We start from the raw sequence: 26,265 nt of genomic DNA, 5'->3' as shown, positions 1-26,265 counted from the left end.
GCTCTCCCCTCGCGGACTGTGGGTGGAGGTTCCTCAGTCAGACGCCCCAGGCATCGGATTCTGGGCGGGGGCGCGTGGCAGCCGCCAGGTGAGTGCCCCAGACGCGCCCCTAAACCCGCCCCACCTCTCACCAGAGACTCACTCCCCCTCCTTTTATGGAGAGGGGGAGGCAGGGGCCCACGATCCAAACCGTGGAAAGAGGCCGGAGCGCCGGGGCGGGGGGCGGGAGGCGGGGGCCGGCTCGCTTTTGCCCTTTTTGGCGTAGCAGTTCTGGGCGCTGCCCTCTGCCGCCGCTGGGGCCCGAGAGAGGCGAGCCGGCGACGGCGGCACTTCGGCGGCGGCCTCCTCCCCTCCCCGTCCGGTGCTGCAGGATTGCAGCTGGCACTGGAGGGTGGGCAAGCTCGAGGGAGGGGCGCGCGGGGAGCCCCGGCGGCTGTGCTCGGGGCCGGGAGCGGGGCCTTGATGGATTTTACTGCCTGCGTGAGCGCGTGTGTGTGCTCACTGCGGCGGCGGCGGCGGCGGCGGCCGGGCCCTGCCCGGCCCGTGCGGCCCCCGCACGCTTCCGAGGTGCGGGTCCGGGGCCCGGAATCCGGGGGAGGCGAGGGGGAGGGGGCGGGGGAGGGGCGCGGCGGCGGCGGCGCTATAACCCCCTCCCCGCCGCCGGCCGGCTCCACACGCGCGCCCTGCGGAGCCCGCACAACTCCGGCGAGCCGGGCCTGCCCGCGCCTCCTCCTCCTCTCCTGCCGGCGGCGGCGGCGGCGGCGCCGGCTCGGCCCTGCGCCCGCCCTCAGGCCCGCGCGGCGAGGCCCCGGGCGGGCGGCGGCTGCCAGGCGGAGCGGCCGCGGGCTCTGCCCGGCTCGGGCCGGCGGAGGGCGGAGCGCGGCGCCGGAGCCGAGGGCGCGCCGCGGAGGGGCGCACGCAGGCCGCCGGGCCGCGCCGTGCTGGGCCGCGCCGTGCCCGGCCGGGCGGCGGCGACTAGAGGAGGCCGGAGGCGAGCGCGGGGCCGGCGGCGGGCGCGCAGGGCCGCCCGCAGCCCGCAGGGAGAGCGCGAGCCCGCGCCGGGCCTGGCCGGGTGTCCAGACAGGTGATGGGTGGTGCGGCGGCAGCGGCTCCAGCCTCGCTCCGGGGTCCCTTTCGGGGCTGACGCCCGCAAATATGCAGAATTACCGGCCTGGTCGCTCCTAGAGCCAGCGCCGGGGAGCGAGCGCGGCGGCGGCCAGCACCGGGAACGCACCAAGGAAGAGGCCCAGTCCCCGCCCTCCGCCCCTTCCGTCCCCACCCCCTACCCGGCGGCCCAGGAGGCTCCCGGCGCGGCGGGCGCGGCGAGCGCGCACTCCCTGCTCCTCCTCCTCGGTGGCGCTGCCTGCCTCTCCGCACTCGCTGCTCGCGCCTGGCGCGCTCCGTCGGCTCCCTGCTCTCCGCGCCACCCTCCTCCGGGCCGCGCTCCCTAAGGGATGGTACTGAATTTCGCCGCCACAGGAGCCCGGCTGGAGCGCCCGCCCCGCGGCCTCGCCACCCCGCCGAGCCGCCAGCGCCTCGGGACGCGATGAGGACCTGGGCTTGTTTGCTGCTCCTCGGCTGCGGATACCTCGCCAGTGCCCTGGCCGAGGTGGGTGCCACCCCCGCGCCCCGTCCTCTCTCCGACTCCCCCTGCGCACGCCCCCTGCGGCCGCTCGCGGGCCGAGGAGCCCGGGCTCTGGGGCTCTGCAGAGCGCATTTTGATTTCTGCTAGCGTGGTCGATTTTTAAATTTTCCCAACTGGGTTCTATTTTCTGCCATGCCTAAGTGTGTCTGGTGAGTTTCCAGCGTGTTGCGTCGCTCTGCCGTGGAGGGACGGAGTGGCGGCTGGGTGGACGAATGGGGAGAAACTTCGGGGGGCGCGGGCTCCTCTCCGAGGAGGGAAACCCGGGGCGCGGCGGACAATGCAGCATCGGGGTGCGGGGAGCGCGGAAGGGGGTGTGTGTGTGAGCCAGCGGAGTCAGGGAAGGTAGAAGAGCCGCCGAGAAACAGGTAGGGGCGGTTGCGGCGGGAGCCCCCGGCAGGCAGGGTGGGCAGCGCGGAGCCGCAGACCCGGGTTCCCGGTCCCCATGCCCGGAGGGGCGGCTGGGCCAGCGCAGTCCCGCCCGCCCTGGGCCTGCTTACAGGTGGCTGAGCGAGGCGAGCCGGGGCCGGGCCAGGCGCCCTCGCCCTCCCACCAGCCGCGTCCCCACCCCCAGCCCCCAATCTCGAATTCCGAATCCCTGGGAGCTCTGCTGTGATGAATGACTTTCTACACCCCGTCGTGGGAACTTAGTGCTTGAGACCCCCCAGCTACCTCCGACTCCCTTTAAAAATCAGGAAGGAGCGGGGTTGGCGGTGGGGGGGGTGCGGGGTGGGGGGAGGCCGAGTGGTGGGGGTGGTCTGGGCGGGGACCCGGAGCTGTGAGAGGTAGATGTTTAACCCTTAAGTTCCCTGGCAGCCCCTTCCAGCCGCGGCTGGATTTGGGGCGTCTTAGTCGGCGCTAGGGCCGCGGCTGGGCCGGAGCCCGGGGTGGGGCGAGTGTGTGAGTGTGTGTGCGTGCGCGTGTTTGCAGACGAGAGACCCTCTCCCCCGCAGGTTCGGCCCGGGATTCTGGGTGTGAAATTTAAGCCCCAGGGTAGATTAAAGTGTTAGGGCTGCCGTGACTTTCGTCGCCCATCCGTGACGCATTTCAACTTGATCTTCCTAGATGTTGATTTCACTGTTAGATCAGCAACTGCCTGGGCCCCTCTCTGCCCCAGACCTCTTGTAACCGACACCCCGGGGCGGAGGGGCCGAGTGGTTTTTTTTTTTTCTTTTTTTTTAATTTAATGGTGGGGAGCGCTTTCTTTTTGCAAAGGGCAGACATGGCTGGGGACGAAGAAATGGGGGTCTCACCCAGCCCCACCCCGGCCTCAGGCTCCAGGGCCCGGGCTGGGGGTCGGGCGGCCTGCGTGCGAGGCGCCCGCGCGCGCTGGGGCGGGGCAACCTCGGGCCGGGGACCAGGCGCTCTGGGCGGCCCGGGGCGCTGACCGTGTTGCTCTGCTTGCAGGAAGCCGAGATCCCCCGCGAGGTCATTGAGAGGCTGGCGTACAGTCAGATACACAGCATCCGGGACCTCCAGCGGCTCCTGGAGATAGACTCCGTAGGTAAATCGCGCCCCTTCCCTCGGCGCGCGGGGAGGGCGCGGGCGGCGGGCAGGCGGGCAGGCGGTATGTGCGCCCCGCGCCGCCTCCCGCGTTCGGGCCGGGCCGGGCGCCGAGCAGGAGCGCACCGAAAGGTCAGAATCCAATCCCGGGCCATAAAAGCCCAGGCGGATGAGTCAGGAGTTTCTCTTCCAATCACCACTTTCTCTCCCGGCTGCGGCCGAGGGCTGCTCGCTCGCCCAGGGATTGTTTTTGCACTTAAGGAAAATGCCCAGTGTGTCACAGAAAGTTCAGCCTCATAGAGGGCGCCGGCGCCCCGGCCAGGTGTGCGGCCCGGGGCCTGCCCGAGGGAGCCGGCCCAGGCCCTGGGCGCCGGTCGGGCAGGCGTGCACCGGTGCCCCCCCGCCCCGGCAGGGCCCCTTTGTCATCACTGCGAACTTGCCCCGCTCCTGACGTGGGGCTGGGCCTTTGTGGTTGTAGGAGGCCCGTGTCTTTCTGTTTTCATGAGCCAATAAAAAGGCGCGCCTTGGACACATCTGCTGTTTGGCGACTATTTGGGCTCCCCCTCCGGCTCTGGAGCTGAGCCACTTGAGAAAACAGTCTCTTCCACAAGAGGACCCTGAAGCTCTCTTGAGTGTCAGTGGCAGGGTTGGACTGGCCCCAGGTGGGCAAAGGTGGTGAGGGACCCAGGTTGGCTGGGCGGGGAGCCTGATGATGTTGGGTGACTGCGCTTGGGTGTGGACCAGAGGAAGGTCCTTCCTACAGGACAGGGATTCTGGCCCACATTTTTGTGGCAGGAACTCCAATGTGAGTTAGCTAGGGAGATACTCATATCGGAAAACTTACTGTTGACTGGATAAAAAGAGGTCCCAAATGAACTTGTCAGATGGAGCAACTAAAGTCAGTAGGAGTTGGTTGGAAGAATTTTACGTGAAATGAAGATTTTTCTCTCACTGCAAACTACTCTGAAAAAGGGGGGCGGCGGGGGAATTAAGTAAAATCACATGGTCTAGTCATTTGGAAATTTGTACCTAATTATGGTGGTGGAGAGGCCTGAACTATTTTCATTTCATGCCAAAACCATTTTCTAGCAAGGGCGATGGTTTCTGTAGTTTCTTGACCCAGGAAATCCTTTGGCTGATCCTTATCAGGAAGGGGGTAGAATTTCACTTGGAGATCAGAGTTGGGCCGGGGGGGATTTTGATCTGGTTCCTTGATGTGTAACCCTGGGGGAAAGGATTTGGCTGTGGTTAGCCGAGGAAAACACTTGCCTGCATTCTGCTGCTCCCTGATGGATTTGGGAAAGTGGGGAGACTGGCTCCCAGAGAGGTTTTTTTCTGGCTGGCAGAAGCGAGGCCTGGGAAAGGCTGGGCCTCCTTGCAGGACCAGCTTTGGTTTGCCATTGGGAAATGGGCCATTCACTTTCTGCTGGGACCATTCTTATTCTGGTCTCCGCAGCCCCGCCTCTCCCCCACCCTCCACCCATGAATGCTTTTAGCATTGCAGCTCTGGGGTCATGCTGATAGCATTCCTGACCTGGGGGCTTCTGGGTCCACCGCCTCCTTGGAGGGTCCAAACAGAAAAAGTAAGGGTGCACCAGCCGGTTCTCCAGGCTGGTTTCAAATTGCCCCCTTATAAAAGCCCCCGGGAGCCCGGCTCCCTCCTGCGCCAGGGGGTGGAGAGAGTGGATCGCCTCCCCCCGTCACCCCCCCCCACCCCGGTCAGAAGATCTGGGGTCTGAGAGTGGGACTCCTAGTGCCTGGGAAACTTTGGGGTGAGAACATTGGAGGGGCCCCAGGGTCTCCCTTGCTCAGCAGCCATACCCCTCTGGGACCCTTTGTGATACAAACCCCGAAGTGGGTCTCCTTCATCCTGGTCAGTCCCCCTTTCACAGATATGGAAGCTCTGACCTGAGCTGTTTGCTTCTATAGCTTGTTTTGCGGGGTTGGGGGGGGTGTCTTTTCCCCGATTACTGTTTCTATCCAACGTGAAGAGTAGAAATGGAGCTGGCTGCTAGGAAAGGTTGCAAACAGCTGTGGGGTCATTTCTTGGAGGATTAAGCTGCCCTGCAGGCCCAGGACTCCCCACCAGGTCCAGTCAGAGGCCGGTCTGGGATCAGTGAGGATGGGGCTGGGTGCGGAGGAGACCCCTTGTTCTGGGTGTCCTTACTCTTCTTTGTAACTCTAAAGGGGGCTCTTCCAGGCTGACGCCCAGGAAGCAGGAAAGAGGCTCCTTTAACAGAGTGGCTCCTCCCGCGTGGGCGGGGCTGTGTGATTGGCAGGTGGGGGCGTGGCCTCCGCCCAGTAGCCGGACCCTGTTCCCATTTTACAGGTGAGAAGCTGTGCTGGAGGCCCCGAGGCGGTGGATTCCTGTGCCAGCACCTGCGAGTTGCAAGCGTGCACGAGGACCGGGCAGTTGGTTTTTCACGTGTGGCCTTTGGGTGGAGAGACCAGCATGTGGTCTTCGAATGGCCAGTAGCGTGAAGTTTGTGGCCTGTGTGTCGGGTGTGCTGAGAGCAGGCCATTCAGCAGAGCTGTGGCGGGAGCTGGGAGCTTTGCTCTCTGAGCAGCCTGGCCCGGCGCCCGTGGTCATTGAGTAACTGATACATAAATATCCCATCTCGGCTATTAACGCTCCTCCAGGACGGATGGCTGGAGGACGGCTTCCCATCCTTTGGACATGTGTGCATAACAGACAAAAGGGAAAACCGTTGATTAACTGTTCTGAGAGCAGTTTTAGGGCATGATTCACGCGTGGCCTTCTCTTGGGAGTCCCCACTAGTTGCATCTCGACCTGCGTAAATCAGGGGGCTGCCTCCGCGTCAGCGGGTCCGAGCTGCGTTTCCAGACCACCCATCTCGATGGGGCAGTGGATGAGCTTGTCTGACCGGGAGCTCTCTCTCTACTCCTGAGTGAGATCGAGTCCCTGGTTCAGGTTTCAGGACAGTTGACGGACTGGGAGGAGGCTGTGTCTTCTCTGCTTATTTGGGGGCGAGAGGCCTGGGCGGAAGGCGGTCTGGGTCTGGCCACGGGCCCCTGGGGTCTCCTGCCGGCCGTCGGCCTTGCTCGTCCTTCCACGTCTCAGGCCTCAGTTTCCTCCGAGGTGAAGAAGTGGCAGCACCTACTGCACACAGGGTGCCGTGACATCCCAGGAGGCGGCTGTCGCCTGGCTAGAGTGAGGCGCGGGAGTGCAGCCCGGGTTGCTGCCGTTCCATTTTCTCTTAGAAGCTCAGGATGGACCAGCTGCTTCTGGGTTTGGCGATGGCAAGATGGCCACCACCAGGACATGACTCATAATGTCACTTTTTCATGAAAAAATGTTTCTTGTAACAGTTGGTTGATGGGAAATTCTTACTGCATGAGTAGTTCTGTTCTGATCTTATTTTGGGTCTCAAAAAAAATTAGTGGCAGTGGAACATTGAGTCATTTTGAGGGAAGAGCTGGGTTCTCCTGGACGCCGGCATTCAAGGCAGGCATGTCTTCTGCATTCCCAGCGCGTTTGCCCCGTTAGTGCTCCATTTCCGATGAGTGCAGGTTCCAGACTTGTGGGTGTGTGGACAGTCACCAAGGCCTAGGTGGGCCAGGCACCGAGGAGGGGGCCTCTGGTCTGAGCTGGTGGCCAGGACACCACTGGAGCTTCTTGGGGTGGGGGGGTGGCAAGAGGGGAAATCTTTGTGCAGCTGCTGACTATTGGGGCGTGCCTTCTCGGGACCTGTTGCCCCTGGGTATCTATGGGGGAGGCAGCGACGGAGGGGAGAAGTGGGAAGATCCCCCAGTGGGTCTGGAGGCCAGGGTGGGGAGGCCAAGTGTGACCCACTTCATCCAGGTGCAGGCGCTGTCCTTGGGCTGGGTCAGGCCAGATGGCAGGTGGCAGGACTGTGTCCCTTGCACCCCCTTTCTGGGGTCCCTGGGGACAGAGAGGGTCGTGGTGTGCATACCGAGGGGACTGTAGCCAGTCCGGGGGACTAGGCCCAGCTGTGACCTTGGCTCTGAGGCCGCTGCTCTGCAGGTCTTAGATACTTGGATGGCAAAGCACTTTGCTTCCTGAAAGCTGTGTCCCCCCGACAGGCACCCAGACTCCTGACTCCCCGCTCCCGGTTCTCGTGTCCTCTTCCTTGCAGTGGGCCAAGTTCAGGGACTAGTGGGGTCTGGCTGAGGCCCAGTCTGGCCTTGCTTCCGACGCCCCTCGAAGGCCAGGATGCTCATCGAGGGTTGGTTCAAGTGAGGGCGGTGGGGGAGGGAGACACGTGCAGTGCACGAGTCGCGGCAGCAGCCTCTGCTGGTCCTCGGTCCAGCCCGCTGTCCAAGGTCCCCTGTCCAGCTGGGAGCAGCAGGCCTGTTGGCTCTGGTCTCCTGGGCAGGGAGGGCTGGCCTCGGGTCCTCCCTACCTGGTTCAGCCTGCACCTGCGCTTCCTTGAGGAGGAGCCGTGGGCCAGGCTGGCTGCAGCCCCTTCCCCACTGGCCTGCGGCTGCGGCTGTGGCTTCGGCTTCGCCTTCGGCTTCGTGGTGACGTGCAGCAGGGGCAACGTGTGTCGGGGACCGCGTGTCAGCTGTGCGGGGGTGGGTGGGACATTGTTGGCAGTTGGGAGTCTCATCCTGCGCACATCTTGAAGCCCCCCTTGTGGGTGCGGAGGCACCCCGTCCGGTCTGGGGAGGGACGTGTGGCTGGACAGACCCTGTGTGCCCAGGTGTGGGCGGCTGGTCGCTATCTCCTGTTTCCACCTGCAGGGGCCGAGGAGCCTTTGGAGACCAGCCTGAGAGCCCACGGGGGCCATGGTGCCAAGCATGCGCCGGAGAAGCGGCCTGTGCCCATTCGGAGGAAAAGAAGCATCGGTGAGCCCCAGGACTGCTGGGGCGGTGAGGGGCTGCGGGAGGGGCTCTGGGGCCTGCCCTCTCCCCCATTCCCCCAACCGTGGCCTCGGGGGATCCGTCCCTTCTCTTCTCTGTAAGACAAAGGCACAGCCCGCCCAGGGCCCCGCGCGCGCGTCCCTCCTCCCTGCCGCAGCCCGCCTGCTCACTGCTGCAGGCCTGGCCTGGGCCGAGAGTTTCCAGGAGGGGGGAGCCGTCATAAATTCCTGAAGTGCCCGGTCTTGTTGGGGCCTGCGCTGGAGACAGCCTCGCTGGAAGACGGGTCGTGTTTGATTTCCAGTTCGTAGCGTGGAGCACCCCGTGCTCCCAGCTGCGCCGCAGAGCAGTGGGTACAGCCGTGCTGGGCCTGGCGGGCCCTTCCCAGGGCCCCCAGCCCACTCAGGCCTGGCCCTCCGGCCCCTGCGCAGGGTTTGTTCCCTCTCGCAGAGCACCCCCGGGTCTGCCTGGTCCCTTTAGGAGTGACTAGCTGGTGGGGGTCTCCTGGGGCCCCAGGCTCAGCCTTGAGGGAAGATCTTGCCCCAGGGGCGCAGCTGGTGGGGGGGTGTGTGACCACCCACTCCCTTGCCACCTGGGGGTCCCGACTGCTGCCCATCCCCCGTGTGACCTTGGGCACGTGACTCCCTCTGTCCGAGCTTTATTTCTTCCAAGGATATGGATTTTATAGCTTGTACCTTTGGGCGTGGTGTGTGGGTAAGTGATCCCTAGCTGAGGCCAGCGGGCCCTCCCCAGGTGACGTTTGCCGTTGTGAACATATATTCTGGTCTCCAAGGCCAGGTGCTCTGGTAGGGCTGCAGCATCCTCGATGGAGGCCTGCTCCAGATGAAGGGGGTGCCTGTGAGCAGAGCTCACAGGACTGAAGGTCCCTGTCCCTGGCTCCGCCTCTGGCCCTGCCTGGCTGGGCTCCCCAGGCCCCTCCTGCTGGTGGGCGCTGTGAGTGGAGCCCCTTCCCCCACTGGGTCGGCCAGACCCCCAGCACCCAGCCCTCTTGATTTGGTGGCTTGTCCCTAGAGGCCACTGAGGATGCACGTGCAGGAGGAGGGGGCCCTCAGGAGGCGGGGGCATCTGAGAGACCGCCCCCCCCCACCCCCCTGCCCCCTGGCACTGGGGTAAAGGCGGTCGTCCCTGCTGGCTGCAGGGGTTGTGTGAGCCCCCGGGGTGTTGGGGGATTTCCAGCCCTCCGCCCCCAGGGTGGGCTCCCTGCAGCCCCCTTCCCCGGGGTCTCCCCTCCCGGCCCTCAAGCCCCTGCTCATCTTTGGGCCAGTCGGGTGCACCCATTGGGGGCTGGGGTCTTTCTGCCTCTGCTGGACCGGGGGCTGTGTGACAGGTCCTGTTGGAGAAAGCTGTGGCCCATGGGGGTGCTCCTGCCTGGGCCCCTGGGAGCTGCTGCAGTCCTGGGGCTTCCAGAACATTCACCGGGCTCTTGCCTCTGCAGAGGAAGCCATCCCCGCGGTCTGCAAGACCAGGACGGTCATTTACGAGATACCTCGGAGCCAGGTGGACCCCACGTCTGCCAACTTTCTGATCTGGCCCCCGTGCGTGGAGGTGAAGCGCTGTACCGGCTGCTGCAACACCAGCAGCGTCAAGTGCCAGCCGTCCCGCGTCCACCACCGGAGTGTCAAGGTGAGCCCGCGTGTCCCCCGGCCCCAGGGCAGCCCCACCCAGCTGGGCGGCCAGGCGTGCTGGTGAGCTGGAGGACGCTCCCGTGTCTCTGACAGGCACACCGAGGCCGGGGGGCGGAGCCGGGGCTTGGGTCCTGGTCGGTCACGCGAAACAAGTTCGGATCTTGTGATGCAGTTGTTTGCCTGGCTAACGGGTCTTGCGAGGTGTCCAGCCACTTAGCTGGGAGCTGCCTGACTTCTCCTCCAGGCCCTGGAGAGGTCTCGCGGGCACTTTAGTGGGGGCTGTGGTGCACGGCAAGGGGCTGGTGGTCCCCTCAGGGCCTCACCCTGCTGGAGACGGGCAGGGAGCGCTGGGGTGGGACCCGGTGTGGGGGGAGGCTGGGGGTCGGGGGTAGGCTGACTTCCTCTGCGGCTCAGGCCGAGGGGCCAGGCGCACTGCCTGCCGTGCTGGGCCTCTGTCCCCGTCTGAAATCTGGGAGGGTGCCCCCGTTCCACTGGACGTGCGTGTCAGTGGAGAGCTAGCCAGAAGGGTCCTTCTGGGGGTGCTGAGGTCCTGGGGGCCAGGCCCCTCCCCTGTTGCGGGTAGGTATACTCCTGCTCGGAGACCCACAGGCTCCATGGCTTGGGTTGGATGTCTTTGCCGCCCGCCTGGGGCCCCTGGGAGCCAGCACGTGGCCAGTGCTTGCCATGAAGCCCTCTCCCAGGCAGGGGGCTGGCCGTGATGACCTCTAAGGGCAGCACCGGGGGCATGCAGAAAGGTCAGGCTCACATGACACGTCCAGGGGCTCCTCCGCTGAGTCCTGGGGGAAAATTCTGCTTCCTTGGGTCACTGGGCAGCCCGATTGGGGTCTGGCTTTTGGCCCGATGGCTGGAAGCCTTTCTCGGCCTTGGCTTGCTCCCCTCTGGCTGCACTTGCCTCTTCTGTGGAATGGGTCTGAGGCACTGGGACTCAGTCTCTGGGACTGTGAAATGGGGGCAGCTGGCCTTGCTATTTGGAGGCAAGGTTCCCTGCTTCTGGGTGTCAGTCTTTCTGTTTTCAAAAGGGCAGGGTTGGAGGGAGGCTTCTAGGCTGTCTCCTGGCTTCTCCGAAGTGTGGCTGAGGCTGGAGAGTTCTGGGGGGTCCCTGTCTAGAGGAGGGGCTGCCCCCCCACCCCCGGAAGCTGGCTCTGGGTGGGTCATGATCCCGTGTGACCCTGGGGGCGTGGACTTGGCTCCTTCCACGTGGAGCAGCCCCGCCCCCTCTCAGCTGGGCCTACAGTGGCGGGGGGTCCATTTTTCCCGGAATGAGGCCTTCGGTTGTGGGGTGCAGTAGAATTCATTTCTCCGCCGGGAATTATTTCAGATCCCCTGTGAGTCAGTGAGTCCAGGACTGTCGAGTCGGCCGCTGGCCCCCGAGTGAGGTGTGGGGTTAAGGACCCTGTAGCTGGCACGTGAGAAGCACTTTAGACTTGTAACTGGGGCTTGACTTGACCTTGGGGACTTGTCCTCTGCGTGCTTTGGGTGTGGAGTAAGCAAATTCCACGGCCTGCTGCCCCACGGTCTCAGGTGGACGCTCCCCTTGGGGCCGAGTTGCCCCTGGAGTGCTTGCCTGGGGCGCCGGCTTCCGCCTCAGGGCTCCAGACTCGGGTGGTAGGGCCCCCAGCCCAGCACCGCATCCCTGCTTTCCCCGCTGCTGCCTCTTCCTCAGTTAAAGGAGGAAACTGGGGTCTAACCGCCCTGCCTGTGGGGTCTCTGCTGCCAGCCCGGCCAGCCTGCCTCTGCTTCCTTGGGTCTGGGGGTCGTCGCTTGTGGTGTGTTGGACGGGTCTTGTGAGCCCCAGAAGCTGGGTAACTGAGGTCTTTCTCTCTTGGGCATGGGGGTGGGGTGCCCAAGATTAGATTGTCCTGCAGGTGGGCTCTGGGGCCTGTCCTTAGGGCGTGAGACAGGGGCTTGGAGGCACAGGGGAGCGGGAATGGAGTGGGGGTCTCTGCTCGTGGGCTCCAGCCTTTGGGGATCCCCCACTGCTCCCACTCCTGCTTCCCGCGGTGTGAGGACCAGGGCGTGTCCGGTCCTGGGATGGGCGTTAACCCCGCCTCTCTGCCCTGGTCCACGCTGAGGGCGGGTGGGTGTGCAGAGCTCCTTGGGCATCCTGGCGGCACGGAGGGTGAGGGTGGGTGGTCCCTCTCTGCTTGGGCACGGGCCCGACCGGCTTGGGGCGGGGGGGGCAGCCAGCCCGGGGCTTCCCCGCGGGCCCCCGTCTGCCCAGGGGTCCCAGTCCTGCAGCCAAGGGCCGGCGGCCTGGCTCCACGTCCGGGGCCCTGCCCTCCTCAGACCCGGCCCCCTTCCTCTGTCCCCTCTTCAGGCAAGGCGTCCCCTCCCTGCCTACCCATCCGAAGGTTGGCAGGAAAACATCCGGCCCCAGACACTGGGGGTTCTGGCAGAGAGGAGACAGAGGTCAGTGGGAACAGGAGGCCCATTGTGGAGGCTGGCCTGGCCCCCCAGCCTGGCCAGGAACCGTTCCTGTTCCGTTCGGGGTTGAGGCCGAGCAGGGAGGGGGCCCCTGGGAACCCCAGGCTGGGTGTGGTGTGATGGCTGCTGGGGGTCGGTAGGGGCGACGCGCTCCTGGTCGTTCACGGTCGGAGGCGCCCCTTACTGAAGGGAGATAACGGTGAGGCCAGGAGTGGTTGCCCTCCTGAGGCCCAGGTGGCCGAACCGTGCAAGGTGTCCTCGGCTGAAGGCAGCCCCCAGGCCCTGGATCAGGACATGCTGGGGTCGATGGCCCGCCCCCCAGCTCCCCAGCTCCCCGCCATGACCTCCATGAGGCTTTTTGTGCCCACAGCTCACTGGCGGCCTTGGACCTCCAGGGCCTGCCCTCGGGGTGGCATCTGGAGCGGGCCCCGGCACCCCTGCAGACCCTCCAGCGTTGCCAGGTGGGCAGGGGTCCCGGGGGCCGACGTCCCTGCCCTCTGCTCAACACGATCAGCGCTTGGTGTCTGCCCCACAGTGCGGACCCCGGGATGGGCTGGCAGTGGGTCAGGGCGAAGGAGCAGCTCTGAGTAGCCATGTCCCCACCTATGGGCAAGCCTCCAGACCCTCACACGTTGGAAGTTTGGGGCTGCATTTGGTTTCAGGGCAGCCCGTGGGCCAGGCCTCCAGAGGCTTGGACCCAGTTCTGTGGTCACGTCCAGGGTGGTTGTCTGCAGCTCTGCTTTGCTAGACCTCAGGCTTCTGGAAGGTGGGTCTGGCATGTCCACCTGGGATGTCCAGTATGGGCCTCTGCACCCAGTATTGGACTGGGGGGTTGCTTTGGGTGGGAGGTCCCAGCTGGGGCCCCATTAGCCATTGCTGTTTGGGGAGCTAGTTTGGGCTTTGGGGAGAAAGCAGTGGCAGTGAGTCTCGGGTAAAGGGCTCCTGAGTCCCTCCCCTCTGGTGGGTAGGGATGCCCTATGCTTGCCCGGGGTTGGGGGGGGGCCCTAACGGGTCAGGGAGGCCAGCACCTCGGAAGGTGGACATGCCTCTGGGGCCCTGCCCATCGGCCTCAGGCCCTGGAGCTGGTCGCTTTCTCTGTGCCACTGTGACCCCTAAGCCGGGCCTGGAGAAAGATCACCGGCCTGTGAGCCAGGTCGAGGTCCGTCGGCCATGACCCCAGGAGTCGGCCGTGGAGCCCCGGAGCCCTCACCTGATAGACTCAGGGTGTCCCCCGGCTAAGCGGTGAGCTCAGGGCCTCTGCCGGTTCCAAGTCCAGGCCTCCTTCCAGCGAAACAAGCCCTGTTCATGCTGCCTCAGTTTCCCCGTCTGTAAAACAAGCCGCTGCTGTGCCCTCTCAGGGTAGCTGTGAGTGTCGTAGGCCTGGCACGTGGGGTTCAGCAGATGCTGGTGTTTATTCTGGACGGCACTCTGATAATCTGGGGGGTCCCCTGCAGGACGTGGCTCTCCCTGGCCCTCCTGGGGGCGTCCTGCCTCATAGCAGCCCAGCTGCGGGGGCCGGTGAGCAGCAGGAACTCAAGACCCTGCTTGGAAGGGTGACGGCATTGCTGGATGGTGTCTCCGGTGGGTCTGCTCTGGGAACACGCGGGTGGGGTGTTCATGACACAGCAGCTCCGTGGCGGGGAATCTGAATGTCGGGTTTTTCAGGTGCAGCCCAGGCTCCCAAGACAAACAGCAGGAAGGAGGGGAGGGAGGGATGTGGGGCCCCAATAGGCTCCAGTATGGGTCTGGGGGCTGAGGCAATGGGATGGGGTCCCAAGGATGTCAGCGTCTTGATCTGTGGCCTTGGCTATTGTGCAGGACGCTCTTGAGAATTTAATACTCACAGCGTGTTCTTGGGGGAAAAAATGTAGCCATTTCCTGGCCAGACAGAGGTGCCAGACCGGCCTGGAATCCTTGCATACCCAGAAGCAGGTGCAACCATAAATTCCTGTTTGTTTTTCTTTGATAAGAAAAATAAGATTTTTCTCTAAAGACTTGAGCAGCGGGTGTCGTGTGTCCTTCACCAAGGGGCCCACGCGGGGCAGCGCGGCCGGACCGTGCACTGGTCCCATGGCCGGTCTGTCTGGTGGGTGGCAAGCCCGCCCCCCCCGCCTGGGGGCCTGGGTCCTCGTACCTGCCCCGCAGAGGAAACCAGGGGAGGTGCCCAGAAGGTGTAGCCAAGTGGCCACGCCGGGCCTGGACGGGCCTCCGGGCCAGCTCGTGTGTGGGGTGGGCGGCCTTGTCGCCAGGGTGCAAGGCCGACCCCACTGCACGGGGGTCTCCCATCTTCTGGCCTCCAGGCTCTTTGTGAAGGACTGTCCCTGGGCTGGGGGCTTCTGCTCGTGGCCCGGGGTCCCGTTCACTTTGGCCAGCTCTGGACCACAAGCCAGGCTTCCCCGGGGCCTCCACGTGCCCAGGGTGAACGCTGGGTGGGCTCTGCTCCCTTCCTGCCTGTCTCCCCGGGAGAACAGCGAGGGGTGGAGTGGGTGTCCCTGAGGGCCGTCCCGGGAATTGGGACCCGGGCAAGGCTGCAGGGCTGGGCCCGGCCCCACGTCAGGTGGCCGAGGGGTTCTCGTCTGGAGTCTATGACAGGCCAGAATCCGCATCCAGACCGACAGCCTCCCTGTGAGCCCTCAGGAGGGAGGATGACACCCGAGCTGCACACCATGAGCGGCGACCCTGTTCCTCAGCCGCTGATAGTCAAGTACACGTTGTCCCAGACGTCCCTAAAACGTGGGCGCAGACACCTTCCTTCACCCAGAGCTCTCACCTTGAGTGCATCCCTTTGGGCCTTCTCCCGGCGTGTGTGAGCCCTTTAGGTTTATTTTAAGTTAAAATAGGACCAGGGACTTCCCTGGTGGTCCAGTAGCTAAGACTCTGTGCTCCCAATGCAGGGGGCCTGGGTTCGATCCCTGGTCAGGGAACTAGATCCCACATGCTGCAACTAAGAGTTCACATGCTGCAACTAAAAGATCCTGCATGCTGCAGCTAAGACGCAGGCGCAGCCAAATAAGTAAATAAATGTTAAACAAAAAGTAGGACCAAACCACAAATGCTGCACCGAAGCTCATTGTCTTCTCCCCGATAGCCCTGCTTCTCCCACTGGGAGGAGGTCAGAGGTCAGAGGTCGGGCTGCTCGCACCCCGGGTGGGGCCCGGCACATGCCCCCCCCAGGGCTGCGTGCCGCTTGTCCATAGCGGGCTGCTGTCTCGGCAGGTGGCCAAGGTGGAGTACGTCAGGAAGAAGCCAAAGTTAAAAGAGGTGCAGGTGCGGCTGGAGGAGCACTTGGAGTGCACGTGCACGAGCGCCAGCCCGAGCCCCGACCACCGGGAAGAGGAGGCGGGTAAGGGGCACCGTCCTGATGGTGCAGTGGAGGGTCCGGAGCCTGGCTTCTGCAGCCACGTCCGGTGGGCTCGGTGGGTGGGTAGGGCGGGGGAGGCGGGATCGGGGGCTGTAGCCAAGGCCCGTTTGCTAAGCTGCCCTCGTGGCCTGGGACCTGCTGGGGAGGGAGAGAGGTCTGGCCGCTGTGCGGGTCAAGTCAGCCGCCCAGCTGGTGGGGTGAGCGGGTGAGATGTGGCCGAGGAAGGGCCCTGTCCCCGGCGGGTGGTGGGCGCTGGCCACAGCATTGCCAGTCAGGATCTTGGCCTCCCCCGGGGCAGACTTTGCCCAGAGCAGCCCGGCGTTGTGACCGCCGTGTTGGGCCAGCTTGAGGGGACCAGGAAGTGTCTCCGTGCCAGCGCCATCGAGTTGTTTTACAGAAAGACAAACACCCCAGGTATTTACGGCTTCAGTTTCCACCCCACAGCCCTCCCTTAGGCCCTCTCACCCTCCCTGCCCTTCTGTCAACAGGAAGGCGTAGGGAGTCAGGTAAAAAACGGAAAAGAAAAAGGTTAAAACCCACCTAACGCGGTCAACCAGGTAGGAGCCGGCCGCCGGCCATGCCGCAGTCCTGGGGTGGGAGGCGCAGCGACTGATCACTCGGCGAATCACCCCGAAGGCGAGGACGCGCCCTGATTGGCCTTGATCCGTCTGCGAGCTTCTGCTGTCTGGCTGGGCTGCGGGTCTCCGCATTCCCGTCCCCAACCCCTCCCCTCCCGCTGCTCGGGACACCTGGCCCACGGCTCCCTCCTGCTCCGGGGCCCCTGCTCTGGCTTTGGTCCTTGTTGATTGGGGAGGCAAAGGCATCACACAAGCGGAGTGATCTGGGTTCCCTGAGCAGCAGTGGGGTAGCTCTGACTTTACTCGCTGGGATCACCTCGGACAGGTTACCCACCTCCTTTGGCAGATGAAAAAACTGAGGCTTAGAGGGATTACAGATGAGGATTGTTGAAGGCTGAGTAGATCCTGTCTGAAAATGCTTTGTAAACATATAGGGCTATTGGCTACTGTGTTGGCAGTTGTGTTTGGCTGCTGATAACATGCCAGAAACAAGGGTTGAGATAAGGTAGGGAGACCAGAGCATGTATGGCAATCTCAAGGTATCGTCAGGGACCCACTTCTTTCCAGGACTGGTGGTGTCCATCCTCAGAGTTGCCTCACGGCCCGAGATGGCTGCCAAAGCTCCAGAAATCACGTTACACTCCAGACCTGGAAGAAAGATTATGGTGGAGATAATGGTGAAAGGACCCAGTGACTTTTGCTTTGATCTCATTGGCCACCCCTCTGCTGTAAGGGGCCCTGGGAAAAGTGGTCTTTCAGAGGGGCTTCCCAGGAGAAAGTGGTTGTGGGCAACCATGGAGGAGGCAGTTTTAAGCCTTCCTGGTCCTTCGTGTTGGCCTGTCTGGCTCTGCAGAGCCTGGTCCTTGCTTCTGGGCATGTGGGAGCCCATGGCATCCAAAGCAAATAGTTGTGAGAGGAATTCTTGGAGACAAGTGCCCGGGAGCCCAGGCTCCAGCTGAGTGATGTGTGACTGCAGAACGCTGCCAGGTCGGGAGCTTCTGAGGCCCGCAGGTCACGTCCGTTCAGGAGGATCCTCTGGGGAGGAAAGGTCCACGTGGACAGATCTTGAAGCAGCCCCAAAACGACTGCTCAGCCTTGGCTTTTGGGTGCCCAGGCTGTGGTGCAGGGGCTGGTTTTATACCTGCCTGTGCTGCCAAGTTTATGACCACTGGGCTTAGCCTCCATGGGCCAGCTGATGACTGATACCCCAAAGGGAGGGGCAGGCGTCCCTGCCTCCCTGCTAGCATTCAGGCTGTGGGCATGTGGTGGTACAAGTGTTGGGATGAGGAACAGACAGGCGACGTAGGGTGGGGAAGAGGTGCTCTTAGCTCAGCTCAGTGTAGCTCTGCCTGGTCACAGAGACCTCTCTGTCTTGCTGGTGGCATCCATCCTCAGGGTTGCCTCATGGCCCAAGATGGCTGCAGGAGCTCCAGAAATCACATCAAGCTGTAGGCTGGAAGAAAGAAGAAGGTGAGGAGACAGGCATAAGAACCTTTCTGGGCCTCAGTTTTCGCTATCTGTACAATGGGAGAATGGGGTTTGCTATGAAGCTGTGTTCTGTGAGATCCCAAGAGCCTAGTCCCAATTCTGGTCAGGATGTTACAGAAAGGGTAATGAGGCATATTCGATTTGAAAAATTTAATAAAAGCTCTGAATCCTACGACTTGCCACGAGGCGTGTGTGTGTGCGTGTGTGTGCGTGCACACCCCTGATTGGCTTAAATGTTTCACACAGTCGACGTCACGCAGCGGTGTGTGTGCTCGTGGCCTCTCAGCGTCTGTCTCTCCCCTCTGCCTGCAGATGTGAGGTGAGGATCAGCCAGCAGCCCTTTTCCGGGACACGGATGTACATGGCGTGTTACATTCCTGAACCTACTATGTACGGTGCTTATTGCCAGCGTGGTCTTTGTTCTCCTCCGTGAAAACTGTCTCCATGCACACTCTGGAGAACAAAGAGACAGTATACGTTGTTTATGTGACATCAAAGCAAGTATTGTAGCACTCGGTGAAACAATAAGAAGCTTCCTTGTCAAAAAAAAGAGAGCAAACAAAACCACGAAACATGACAAACAAAACTCACTCACAAAAATATCTAAACATTTGCCGGAATGGAGGGACGCCCCGAGGGATGGAAGTGACAGACGTCTCGGCAGACTGGGTCCCTTTCCAGGGTGGTCACAGGTGCTTTGGCCAAGGACACAGAGCCTGCTTTCTGAAGGCTGCGATCGGATGCCGCCGGGCTCTGCAGGGGCACGCAGGAGCCAGGAATGTCTCGGAAACCGCATCTCCTTGCTGTAGTGTTTAAGTCTATACAGAAACCTTCCTGAGAGCCTTAAGTGGATTTTTTTTTACACCATAAAGTGATTATTAAGCTTTCCTTTTTACTCTTTGCCTAGCTTTTTTTTTTTTCTTTTTCTTTTTCTTTTTTTAATTATCTCTTGGATGACATTTACACCGATAACACCAGGCTGCAGTAACAGTCAGGACGGTGGGACGGTACCTTTCCTAGCAGGATGCAAACAAATGAGATGTATTAAAATAAACATGGTATACCCACCTATGCATCATTTCCTAAATGTTTCTGGCTTTACGTGTTTCTTCCTTGCCCCATTTTACTCACTTTTTAATTTAAGCCATTTCGAGAGAACTGCGTGAACCAATCACATGCCGTCCCCGAGCCTCTTGTCCTGAGTCCCTCCCACCTGCGGCGGCCAGGCCTGGGGATGTGGTTTTCCGGAGTGGCTGCCCAGGGTTGCTCCCTGCTGCTGCCGCTGGTGTTTGGACAGAACCTAAACTCTTTATTTTTGGTAAGATGTTACGCTTTACGTGTATTCAACAGAAATTACGTGTGTGTGTTGTTTTTTTGATTTTGTCTTTTTGTAAAGGTGAAGTTTGTATTTTTGTCTAATATTACCAGTTTTATATACCTGAGAGCCTGCCATGTTTTTTTTTGAACCAAAAGGAAAAAAACAAACCCACCAACAAAATGCATATATGTGAAAAGCATTTGTGGCCACGTTTTTCTAGTTGCGTAGCCGAGTCCATGCCCTGTCTGTCACGTGGCCCGTGGCCCGGGTGCTGGAGCTCCCGGGTGATGACTGGGAGATGACAGCGTCCTGGGCTGGCCCGTGATCCCAGGCCTGCCCTTGGGATTCCAGAACCTACGGGAACCGGCCAAAGGAGCTGTCCTGCTGGCGCACGTGGCCTCGTGGAGACGGAGCCGTGCATCCCCTCAGACGCCAAGTGGACTAGGAAGAATTGATCCCACAGAGTGTGTTGACTGCGGTGTCTGTGCGTGGGCCAGTGGACATGGCCAGCCTTACGTCGCCCACGGCCTACTGCTCCCGTCCTCATCGCCTCAGGGCTTGTGTGACCGTCAGGATCCCTCTGTTGCCATGGGGTCATCTCTGGTGATAGTGTCCCCGGGGTTCACCTGTTCATGGAGATTCTGTAAAGGAGCATCTTCAGCGCATCTGCACGGTGTGGTCTTGGCTGCAGCGTGACGCCTTTCAGCGAGAGCGCGTGGGTGTGGGGGTGGGCGCAGGTGGCGTGGCCCCTGGCCCCCCACAGGGGAGCGCCCCCTGTGCAGGTTCCGTGAGGGGTGCCCGCTGCTTCCGGCCCCGTGGCTGGCGTCCTGGGGCTGCGCCGTGCTCGACGCTGTGCTGCGGATACGTGTCTGATGCTAGATGTGTAAACATGTGATCTGTGTATTTACGTCCCGTGAGATGCTGCGAACACTGCTCAGATTTTCTTTCTTTGTGCAAAGCCATCTGATGAATGGTCTGTCCATTAAAGCGATGGCGCAGAAAGGCCTGGTGTGCTTTTGGGGAGGAGGAATGTCCCAGAAGGGGAGGGGGGCCTTGGCGGTGGTGCTGGAGGATGTCGGTGGGGGGGCTGTCACCGTGTCGCACAGAACGGAGGGTCTCGGGCCAGCTCCCCGTTCCCAGATGATGGCAGAAGGCCCTGCGGCCTCAGCTCTGGTGTCTGCCCGGCGCCCGTCCAGTCCGAGGACTCCTGAGGGCCCCAGGCGAACCTACCTGCCCCCCATCAACCACTGAGGGGTTCAGGTGGCCCCCTCGGCTGGTTCGGCTCCCTTGTCCCGTGTCTGTGTGGGTGGAATTCCACTGGGTGCGCTAGGCAGTGGGGAGGAGAGGTTCCTCTCAGCAATCGGGGTGCCATTCAAAGATGTGGCTGTTCAGTGGGGTGCTGGGTGCAGCCTTAACCTGGGCCCCCAAAGCAGAGCCCAAGAAGGGCTGGCGGGCAGAAGGCTTATTGGAGGGGGAATCCAGGGGTGAAATTGTGCAGCGGGGAGATGGGCTTCATCTGGGGAGCCTGTCAGAGCCGTCTGCCCAGGTGGTGTGCACGACGCATGGAGCTCCTGCAAGGTCCCTCCTGGGGCGTTGCCGGAGGTGGCAGGAAGTCGGGGGATGCCTGCGTGGGGCTGGGTTGGAGAGCTGGGGGGGTGCTGTGGACACAGGGCTGTCTGTGGCAGCCCCAACGAACCCACGACTGCAGGGCTGTGCCCGCAACTCAGGGACGCGTCCCGCACCCTCCCGGCCACCTGTCACCCGCACTTTCTAGCGCGCCCACCTCTGTGCCACCCCAGCCCCCTGCCCTCCAGAGGAGTGGCATCCCGTCCTTCCCCACCCCCGTCCTCTCTGAGAATGAAGTATGAAGCCCGGGGTGGGCCTTGGGCCCTGCCTGGCTGGGAAGTACCCCCGGCCTCTCCTCTGTGCTCTCTGCAGGCCTCATGACCCCCCACCCAGACCTCGCCAGCTCTGTTCATTCCATGGGGTACAAATTGCAGCTGAGTCTTGGGGCCCAGACTGGGCGGGGCAGCCCAGGTGAAGGAGCCAGCGTTTCTGGGGCTCGGTGACAGCCATCGTCCCGTGGGGCCCCTGGCCTGGGAAGCAGAGTGAATGCCCTGAGCCCCCCCAGGCTGGGGAGGGCTATTTATCAAGAGGTCTGTCTTCAGACCCTGCCCGGGCACTCGTGGGGGGCAGCTGGAGGTGGAGTGTGGGAACAGGCTCTGCTGGGCTCTTCCCCGCCTGGGACCACCTGGCAGTGTGGCCCTTGGTGTCTCACCGTGTGATCTTGGGCGACCTTGCCGTGTGACCTTGGATGCTTTACCGTGTGACCTTGGGCATCTCACCATGGGACCTTGGGTGACCTTGCCGTGTGACCTTGGATGCTTTACCGTGTGACCTTGGGCATCTCACCATGGGACCTTGGGCGACCTGGCCGTGTGACCTTGGCAGGTCACTTCCCCACTCTTGGCTGGACGGCTGTGCTGGTCTCTGTGGTGAACGTAAGGGCTTGGCCCAGAGCGGACCCTCCAGAAGGAGCCATGGAGCCCTCTACACGGGGGAGGGGCGAGGGAGAAGCTGGTCCTCAGACCAGGGGGCAGCCCGCCGTGCCCCGCTCCGGGTCCTTCCCGGCGCCAGGAGGCTTCCCTCCCGCCCTGCGGGGCTGAGCCCCCTCCAGGCCTCGGGCCACCTGCTCTGCTCATGGCTCCTTCCTGGGTGTTTCCCCTCACCAGCCTGGGACCCTGGGAGGCAGGGCTGGGGTCTGAGTCTTCTCTGGGTCCCTGAGCGCCCCTAAAGCGGGCAGCAGGCTGTTTGCTCAGAGCCCATCCCTATGTCCCTGGGGCCCTGGACCTCAGGTCGGTCATGGCTACACTGAGGGAGGAGCCCTGGGTCGCCCCTGGGGTGGGGGCCAGGGCCCAGCCTGGCCTTGGGGGTGTCAGCAGCGGGCAGGAGCTGGCCGTCACCCCGCGGCCCCCGCACCCCCATGGCCGGCTGGAATCCACCCCCAGCCCCTTTGGGGCCCGGGGATGCAAAGCCTGTGGCTTCTGCAGAATAAAGCAGCGACTGTTCCAACCGGGCCCTTCAGCTGCCAAAAATGTGGAGTGTTCGCTGTCTGGCCTCCGGCCTGCCGATTGGGGGGCGGCCGTCCTGGGAGGACTGTGCACCGGACACCGTCCCTGTGCGCGCCAGCCGAGGCCCCTGCCCGGCGCACTCCGGTGGTGAAGCACCCCCAGGCCGCCCCTCTGGCCCCGCGGCCCTCGCTGGCACCTGTCTCTGCTGGGCCGGCCACCTTGGGGCTCCACCAGGCGCTGCCCTGCCTGGAAGTCCCCTTGTGGCTCTGGTGTGTAGGGTGTAAGGACAGCTGGAAACTCTTCTCCAGGCGGAGGACACACTGCAGGGCCCAGGCTTGGCGGGGGAGCCGCTGCCAGATAGCTCTCCCAAGGGGCCTGGCCCCCATCACCCTCACCTGGGGACCCTGGGCCCTCATCCTGCCCGCCTGGGGGCGAGGCACCCAGAGCGTGCAGCGGGCAGGCCCCCGCCTGGCGGTCAGTCCTCCTTCTCAGCACTTCCAGGCTCCGGGCGGCCATGCCCTCTGCAGGCTGCGGAGGCCCAGCGGAGGGCCCGGCGGAGAGGCTGGCTCAGAGCCCCATGCCGGCTCCTCCTGCCGCACCTCTGAGATGCTGGTCTCGGGCCGTGCGCGGGCCTGGTGGGTGCTCGGGGTGCCTGGCGCCTTCCCTGGGTGTCTTGAGTGGGGGCCTCTCCCGGGGCCGGCTGGGCACAGGTGCCGGGACCCTGGCCCTTTCTTTCTGTCTCGCTGCCCCCAGGTCCTTCCCAGTCCGTGTTCAGTCCTGCAGGCCCTCAGGGAGGGTGGGTGGGTATCCCCGTCACAGCCCCCGGACCCCGCCGGGCCCCAGGTGTCCTTGGATGCTCATGGAGAGGTTGTGGGCCTTCCCTACAGCTGCATTTCCGGAGAGAAAGAGGCGGCTGCAGGCTTGCCAGGACCTGTGTTCCCAGAGGGGCGCTGCCACCTGGAGCGGGAGGCCTGCCGCCTCGTCAAGACAGAGGCTCAGCTCGGCACCACAGCCCGCCTGCAAACTCTCCCTGACCCCAGAGCCACCGTCCCTTCCTCTGCCCGTCCGGGGCCCTCCGCCCTGTCCCCCCGCCCCGACCAGCCGGAATCAGGAGCCCGGGTCACCCACCCAGACTTCCTCCGGGGTGGATGGGCGGAAAAGCCAAACCCCGAATTTTAGATGCCAAGGGCAGTGGCTCTGGCTGCTGGGTCTCTAGAGGTTCCTTTGTTCGTTCGTTTGTTCATTCACTCATTCATTCATTCCTGTCCCAGCAGAGTGTACAGCGGGGCAGCCCCCTGAGGTGTCAGAGAGGGAGGTCAGTGACCTCACACAGGCCCCCTCTCTTTTTGGCACTGTTGTCAGTGGAATTGTTTTCTTAACTTAATTTTTGGATTGTTCGTTGCTGGTGAGTATTGATCAACATGCAGTTGGTTTTTATGTGTCGATCCTGCAGCCTTGCTGCTTTGTTTTTAGCCCTAATGTTTGTGTGGGTCTTGGCATTTTCTGTGTACAAGATCGTGTCACCTTCAGATAGGAGTAGCTGACTGCTTTCTTCTCAATCTGGATGTGTTTTCTTTTTCTTGTTGGATTGCCCTGGCGAGAACCTCCAGTACAGTGGGGAGAAGTGGGGGAGCAGACATTGTTATCTTGCTCCTGATCTCAGGGGGAAAGTTTTAAGTTTTTCTCCATTGAATATGGTGCCAGCCGTGGGTTCCGTCCAGGGTGAGGAAGTTCCCTTCTGTTTCTAGTTTGCTGAGTGTTTACCATGAAAGGGTGTTGGATTTTTTCTGGGTGATGCTTTTTCCACATCAGCTGAGATGATCATATGTTTTTCTTTATCCTATTAATATAGTGCATATATATATATAAAACGTTGACTGATTTTGGTATGTTGAACCAGACTTGCATTCCTGGGATAAATCCACCTGGTCATGGGGTATAATCATTATTTTTATATGTTGTTGGATTTGGTTTGCTAATATTTTGTTGAAGATTTTTACGTCTCTACATAAAGATAGTGGTCTGTGTTTTCTTGTAATGTCTTTGGTTTTAGTATCAACACATAAAAATAATGATTCTATGAGAGAGAGTTCCTTCCTCTTATATTTTTTGGAAGAGTTTGTGAAGCACTGGTGTTAATTCTTTTTAAAAATATTTGGTAGAATTCACTAGTGAATCCATCTGGGCCTGGCCTTCTCTTGTAGAAAGATTTTGATCATGAATTCAATCTCTTTCCTTGTTATAGACCTTCATTTTTCTTGGAGTCATTTCTTTTTGAGTCAGTTTTGGTAACTTTTCCATTTCACCTAGGTTATCTAATTCTTAGCACACAATTGTCTAGAGTGTTCCCCTATAATTCTCTTTCTTTCTGTAAGGTTAGTAGTAATGTTCCCTTTTTTCATTTCTGATTTTAGTAATTTAAATCTTTTTTTCTTGGTCAGTGTAGCTGAAGTTTCATCAATTTTGTTGATCTTTTCAAAGAAACAATTTTTGCCTCTGTTAAGAATCTCAATATTTATTTCCCCTCTAATCTTGATTCTTTCATTCCTCTGCTTGTTTTGGGTTGATTTTGCCGTTGTTCCAGTTTCTTAAAATGGAAGATTAAGTTATTGATTTGAGATCTCTCTTTTTTCCTGTAACATAGGGGTCTGCAGTTGTAAATTTCCCTTTAAGCACTGCATTAGCTGCATCTCCAGAGTTTTGGTGTGTGTGTTTGCATTTCCATTCACCTCAAAGTATTTTCTAGTTTCCCTTGAACACTCCTGTATGTACTTCTATCTATGTTTTCTCTCTGCTCATGAGAAGAGCACCTCCCCAGGTTCCTAAATAGTCTTCAAAACCATGATTTCTGCTGGCTTCCCAGGAGTGCACCTGGCTGAGACCGCCATCTCACGGGTCCTTCTGTGGCCTTCTCCCTGCAGGCTCTGGCTCCTGGGTGCAAAATCTTTCTAGAAGTGGAAGCACACATTTAAAGGTCCGTCACATCTTGCAATCCCCCCAGCAGCGTGTGGGCACTCCAGCACCCTTCTCACGGGGGCCATGGGGGCTGCACAAGCACATAGAGACAGACCCTCCTGCAGAGAAAGCAGGTGCCAGGCTGTGCGTCCCGCGTGGTGAGACGTCCCATGACCGGTCATTGCCCCAGGACGGGCCCCACTCGGCCTCAGCGGGGAAGCACCGCAGCCGACCTAGACCGTGTTGTGCATCCCAGCAGCTCTGCCTTCTAGGTTGAAACTTTTGCCTTCGTCGAGGGGCTCGAATAAACAGTGTCACAGTTCAGCACAAGGCAGAGAGCCCCGGGCTTAGAGCAGGTCTGGGGAGGCTGTATGGGGTGGCTTGACCCTGAGCAAGGCGTCCCCTCTCTGGGCCTGAGCCCCAGCCCTGGAGGGCCCCCTGGGGTATTGTCCCGTGCTGATGGGGCTGTGTTTGCAGAATATTTGTAGGTTAAGGAGGGCTTTCTCAGGGCGTCCCCCTGGGCATCTTACGGGCCTCCGGGCCAGGTTTTCTCACATGAAGTAGACCCTCCTAGATGGGGAAATGGGGACAGGGACCACATGCTGGGGAACAAACTGCAAAGACGTCACCTGCCAGAGCAGGCCCTCCCCTCCCCCTCCTCCCTCCCTCCCCCTCCCCCTCCTTCCTCCCTCCCCCTCTTCTCTCCCCCCTCCACCCCCTTCATTTTTTTGGAGCCCATCAGTGCCTGGGGCTGCACTGGGATTGCAGCTACCTTGGGAAGGCCCTGGGGGCAGAGGGTTCTGTTTACCTAGTACTGGTGGCGGGGCGGTTTGGCAAACAGCCCTCGGCTCCAGGCCTAGCCTGTCGGCCTGGGTGGTGTCCAGGGGCCCCTCGGCCTGCATACCTTCCTCCCCCCTGACCGACCTGCGGTGACCCTGAACAAAGGAAATCCCTAAAGCTAACTTCCACAGGCTGCATGTGGGGACCGGTCAGGGGCTCCTCGGAAGTCACACCCTCTCCCGCTCCGGCTCCTTAGAGGGGGTGTGAGGAATGTGCTGAGACCCCAGGGTGAGCCAGCTGGGTCTAGGGCCAGAGAGGGAAAGTGACCTGTCTGAGGAAACACAGCAACACCACAGGTTCCTCCTGTGGCTGCAGGACCCCTGGGAACCAACCATCTCCAGGGCCCCAGACCTCCCCTGACAACACCTGGTGGCTGGGGGCCCCAGCACTACCAGGGGGAGGAGGGGACAGTGGGGGGACAGACCCGCTTTCCGAGGTGGCTGGGCTCCTGTCCAAATTCACAACAGCCTGAGGAACACCCTCCGGAAAAAAGCAGCCCAATCAGCATCTCGCGTGTTTGAAAAATTCTGGCATTTTCCCCCTCAAAATCTGTCCTAGTTATGCTTGAGATCTCCT

The 26,265-nt window shown here is 61.4% G+C and overlaps 1 protein-coding gene across 11 annotated transcripts; it reads left to right on the top strand.

The window, feature by feature from the left end:
• Positions 1–69: 69 nt before the first annotated feature.
• Positions 70–18,592, top strand: PDGFA (platelet derived growth factor subunit A). Of its 11 annotated transcripts, none has more exons than XM_057529257.1 (8): positions 70–88; positions 1,480–1,609; positions 3,050–3,146; positions 7,871–7,975; positions 9,444–9,631; positions 15,295–15,421; positions 17,413–17,487; positions 17,818–18,592. In XM_057529257.1, exons 2-8 carry the CDS (start codon positions 1,547–1,549, stop codon positions 17,826–17,828), a joined length of 666 nt encoding a protein of 221 aa, XP_057385240.1. In that variant the 5' UTR covers positions 70–88; positions 1,480–1,546; the 3' UTR covers positions 17,829–18,592. The 11 variants fall into 11 exon arrangements, 9 of the variants coding, with proteins under 9 accessions (XP_057385240.1, XP_057385236.1, XP_057385233.1 ...); XM_057529253.1 differs by lacking the exon at positions 70–88 and adding an exon at positions 272–391; XR_009005421.1 differs by lacking the exons at positions 70–88; positions 3,050–3,146 and adding exons at positions 420–567; positions 15,928–15,996.
• Positions 18,593–26,265: the final 7,673 nt, after the last annotated feature.

The sequence above is a fragment of the Balaenoptera acutorostrata genome, chromosome 15 (genome assembly GCF_949987535.1).
Source record: "Balaenoptera acutorostrata chromosome 15, mBalAcu1.1, whole genome shotgun sequence".
NCBI lineage: Eukaryota > Metazoa > Chordata > Mammalia > Artiodactyla > Balaenopteridae > Balaenoptera > Balaenoptera acutorostrata.
This window is presented reverse-complemented; position numbering and strand designations above follow the sequence as displayed.

What these genes read in the sequence shown, in the direction of transcription:
- PDGFA (XM_057529250.1), top strand. Translation starts at nt 463, where the DNA reads ATGGATTTTACTGCCTGCGTGAGCGCGTGTGTGTGCTCACTGCGGCGG. An exon ending in GGCCCCCGCACGCTTCCGAG is followed by an intron (nt 568 to 1,479) that starts GTGCGGGTCCGG and finishes TCGCCGCCACAG; the next exon opens with GAGCCCGGCTGGAGCGCCCG. An exon ending in CCACCGGGAAGAGGAGGCGG is followed by an intron (nt 15,422 to 17,412) that starts GTAAGGGGCACC and finishes ATCCATCCTCAG; the next exon opens with GGTTGCCTCATGGCCCAAGA.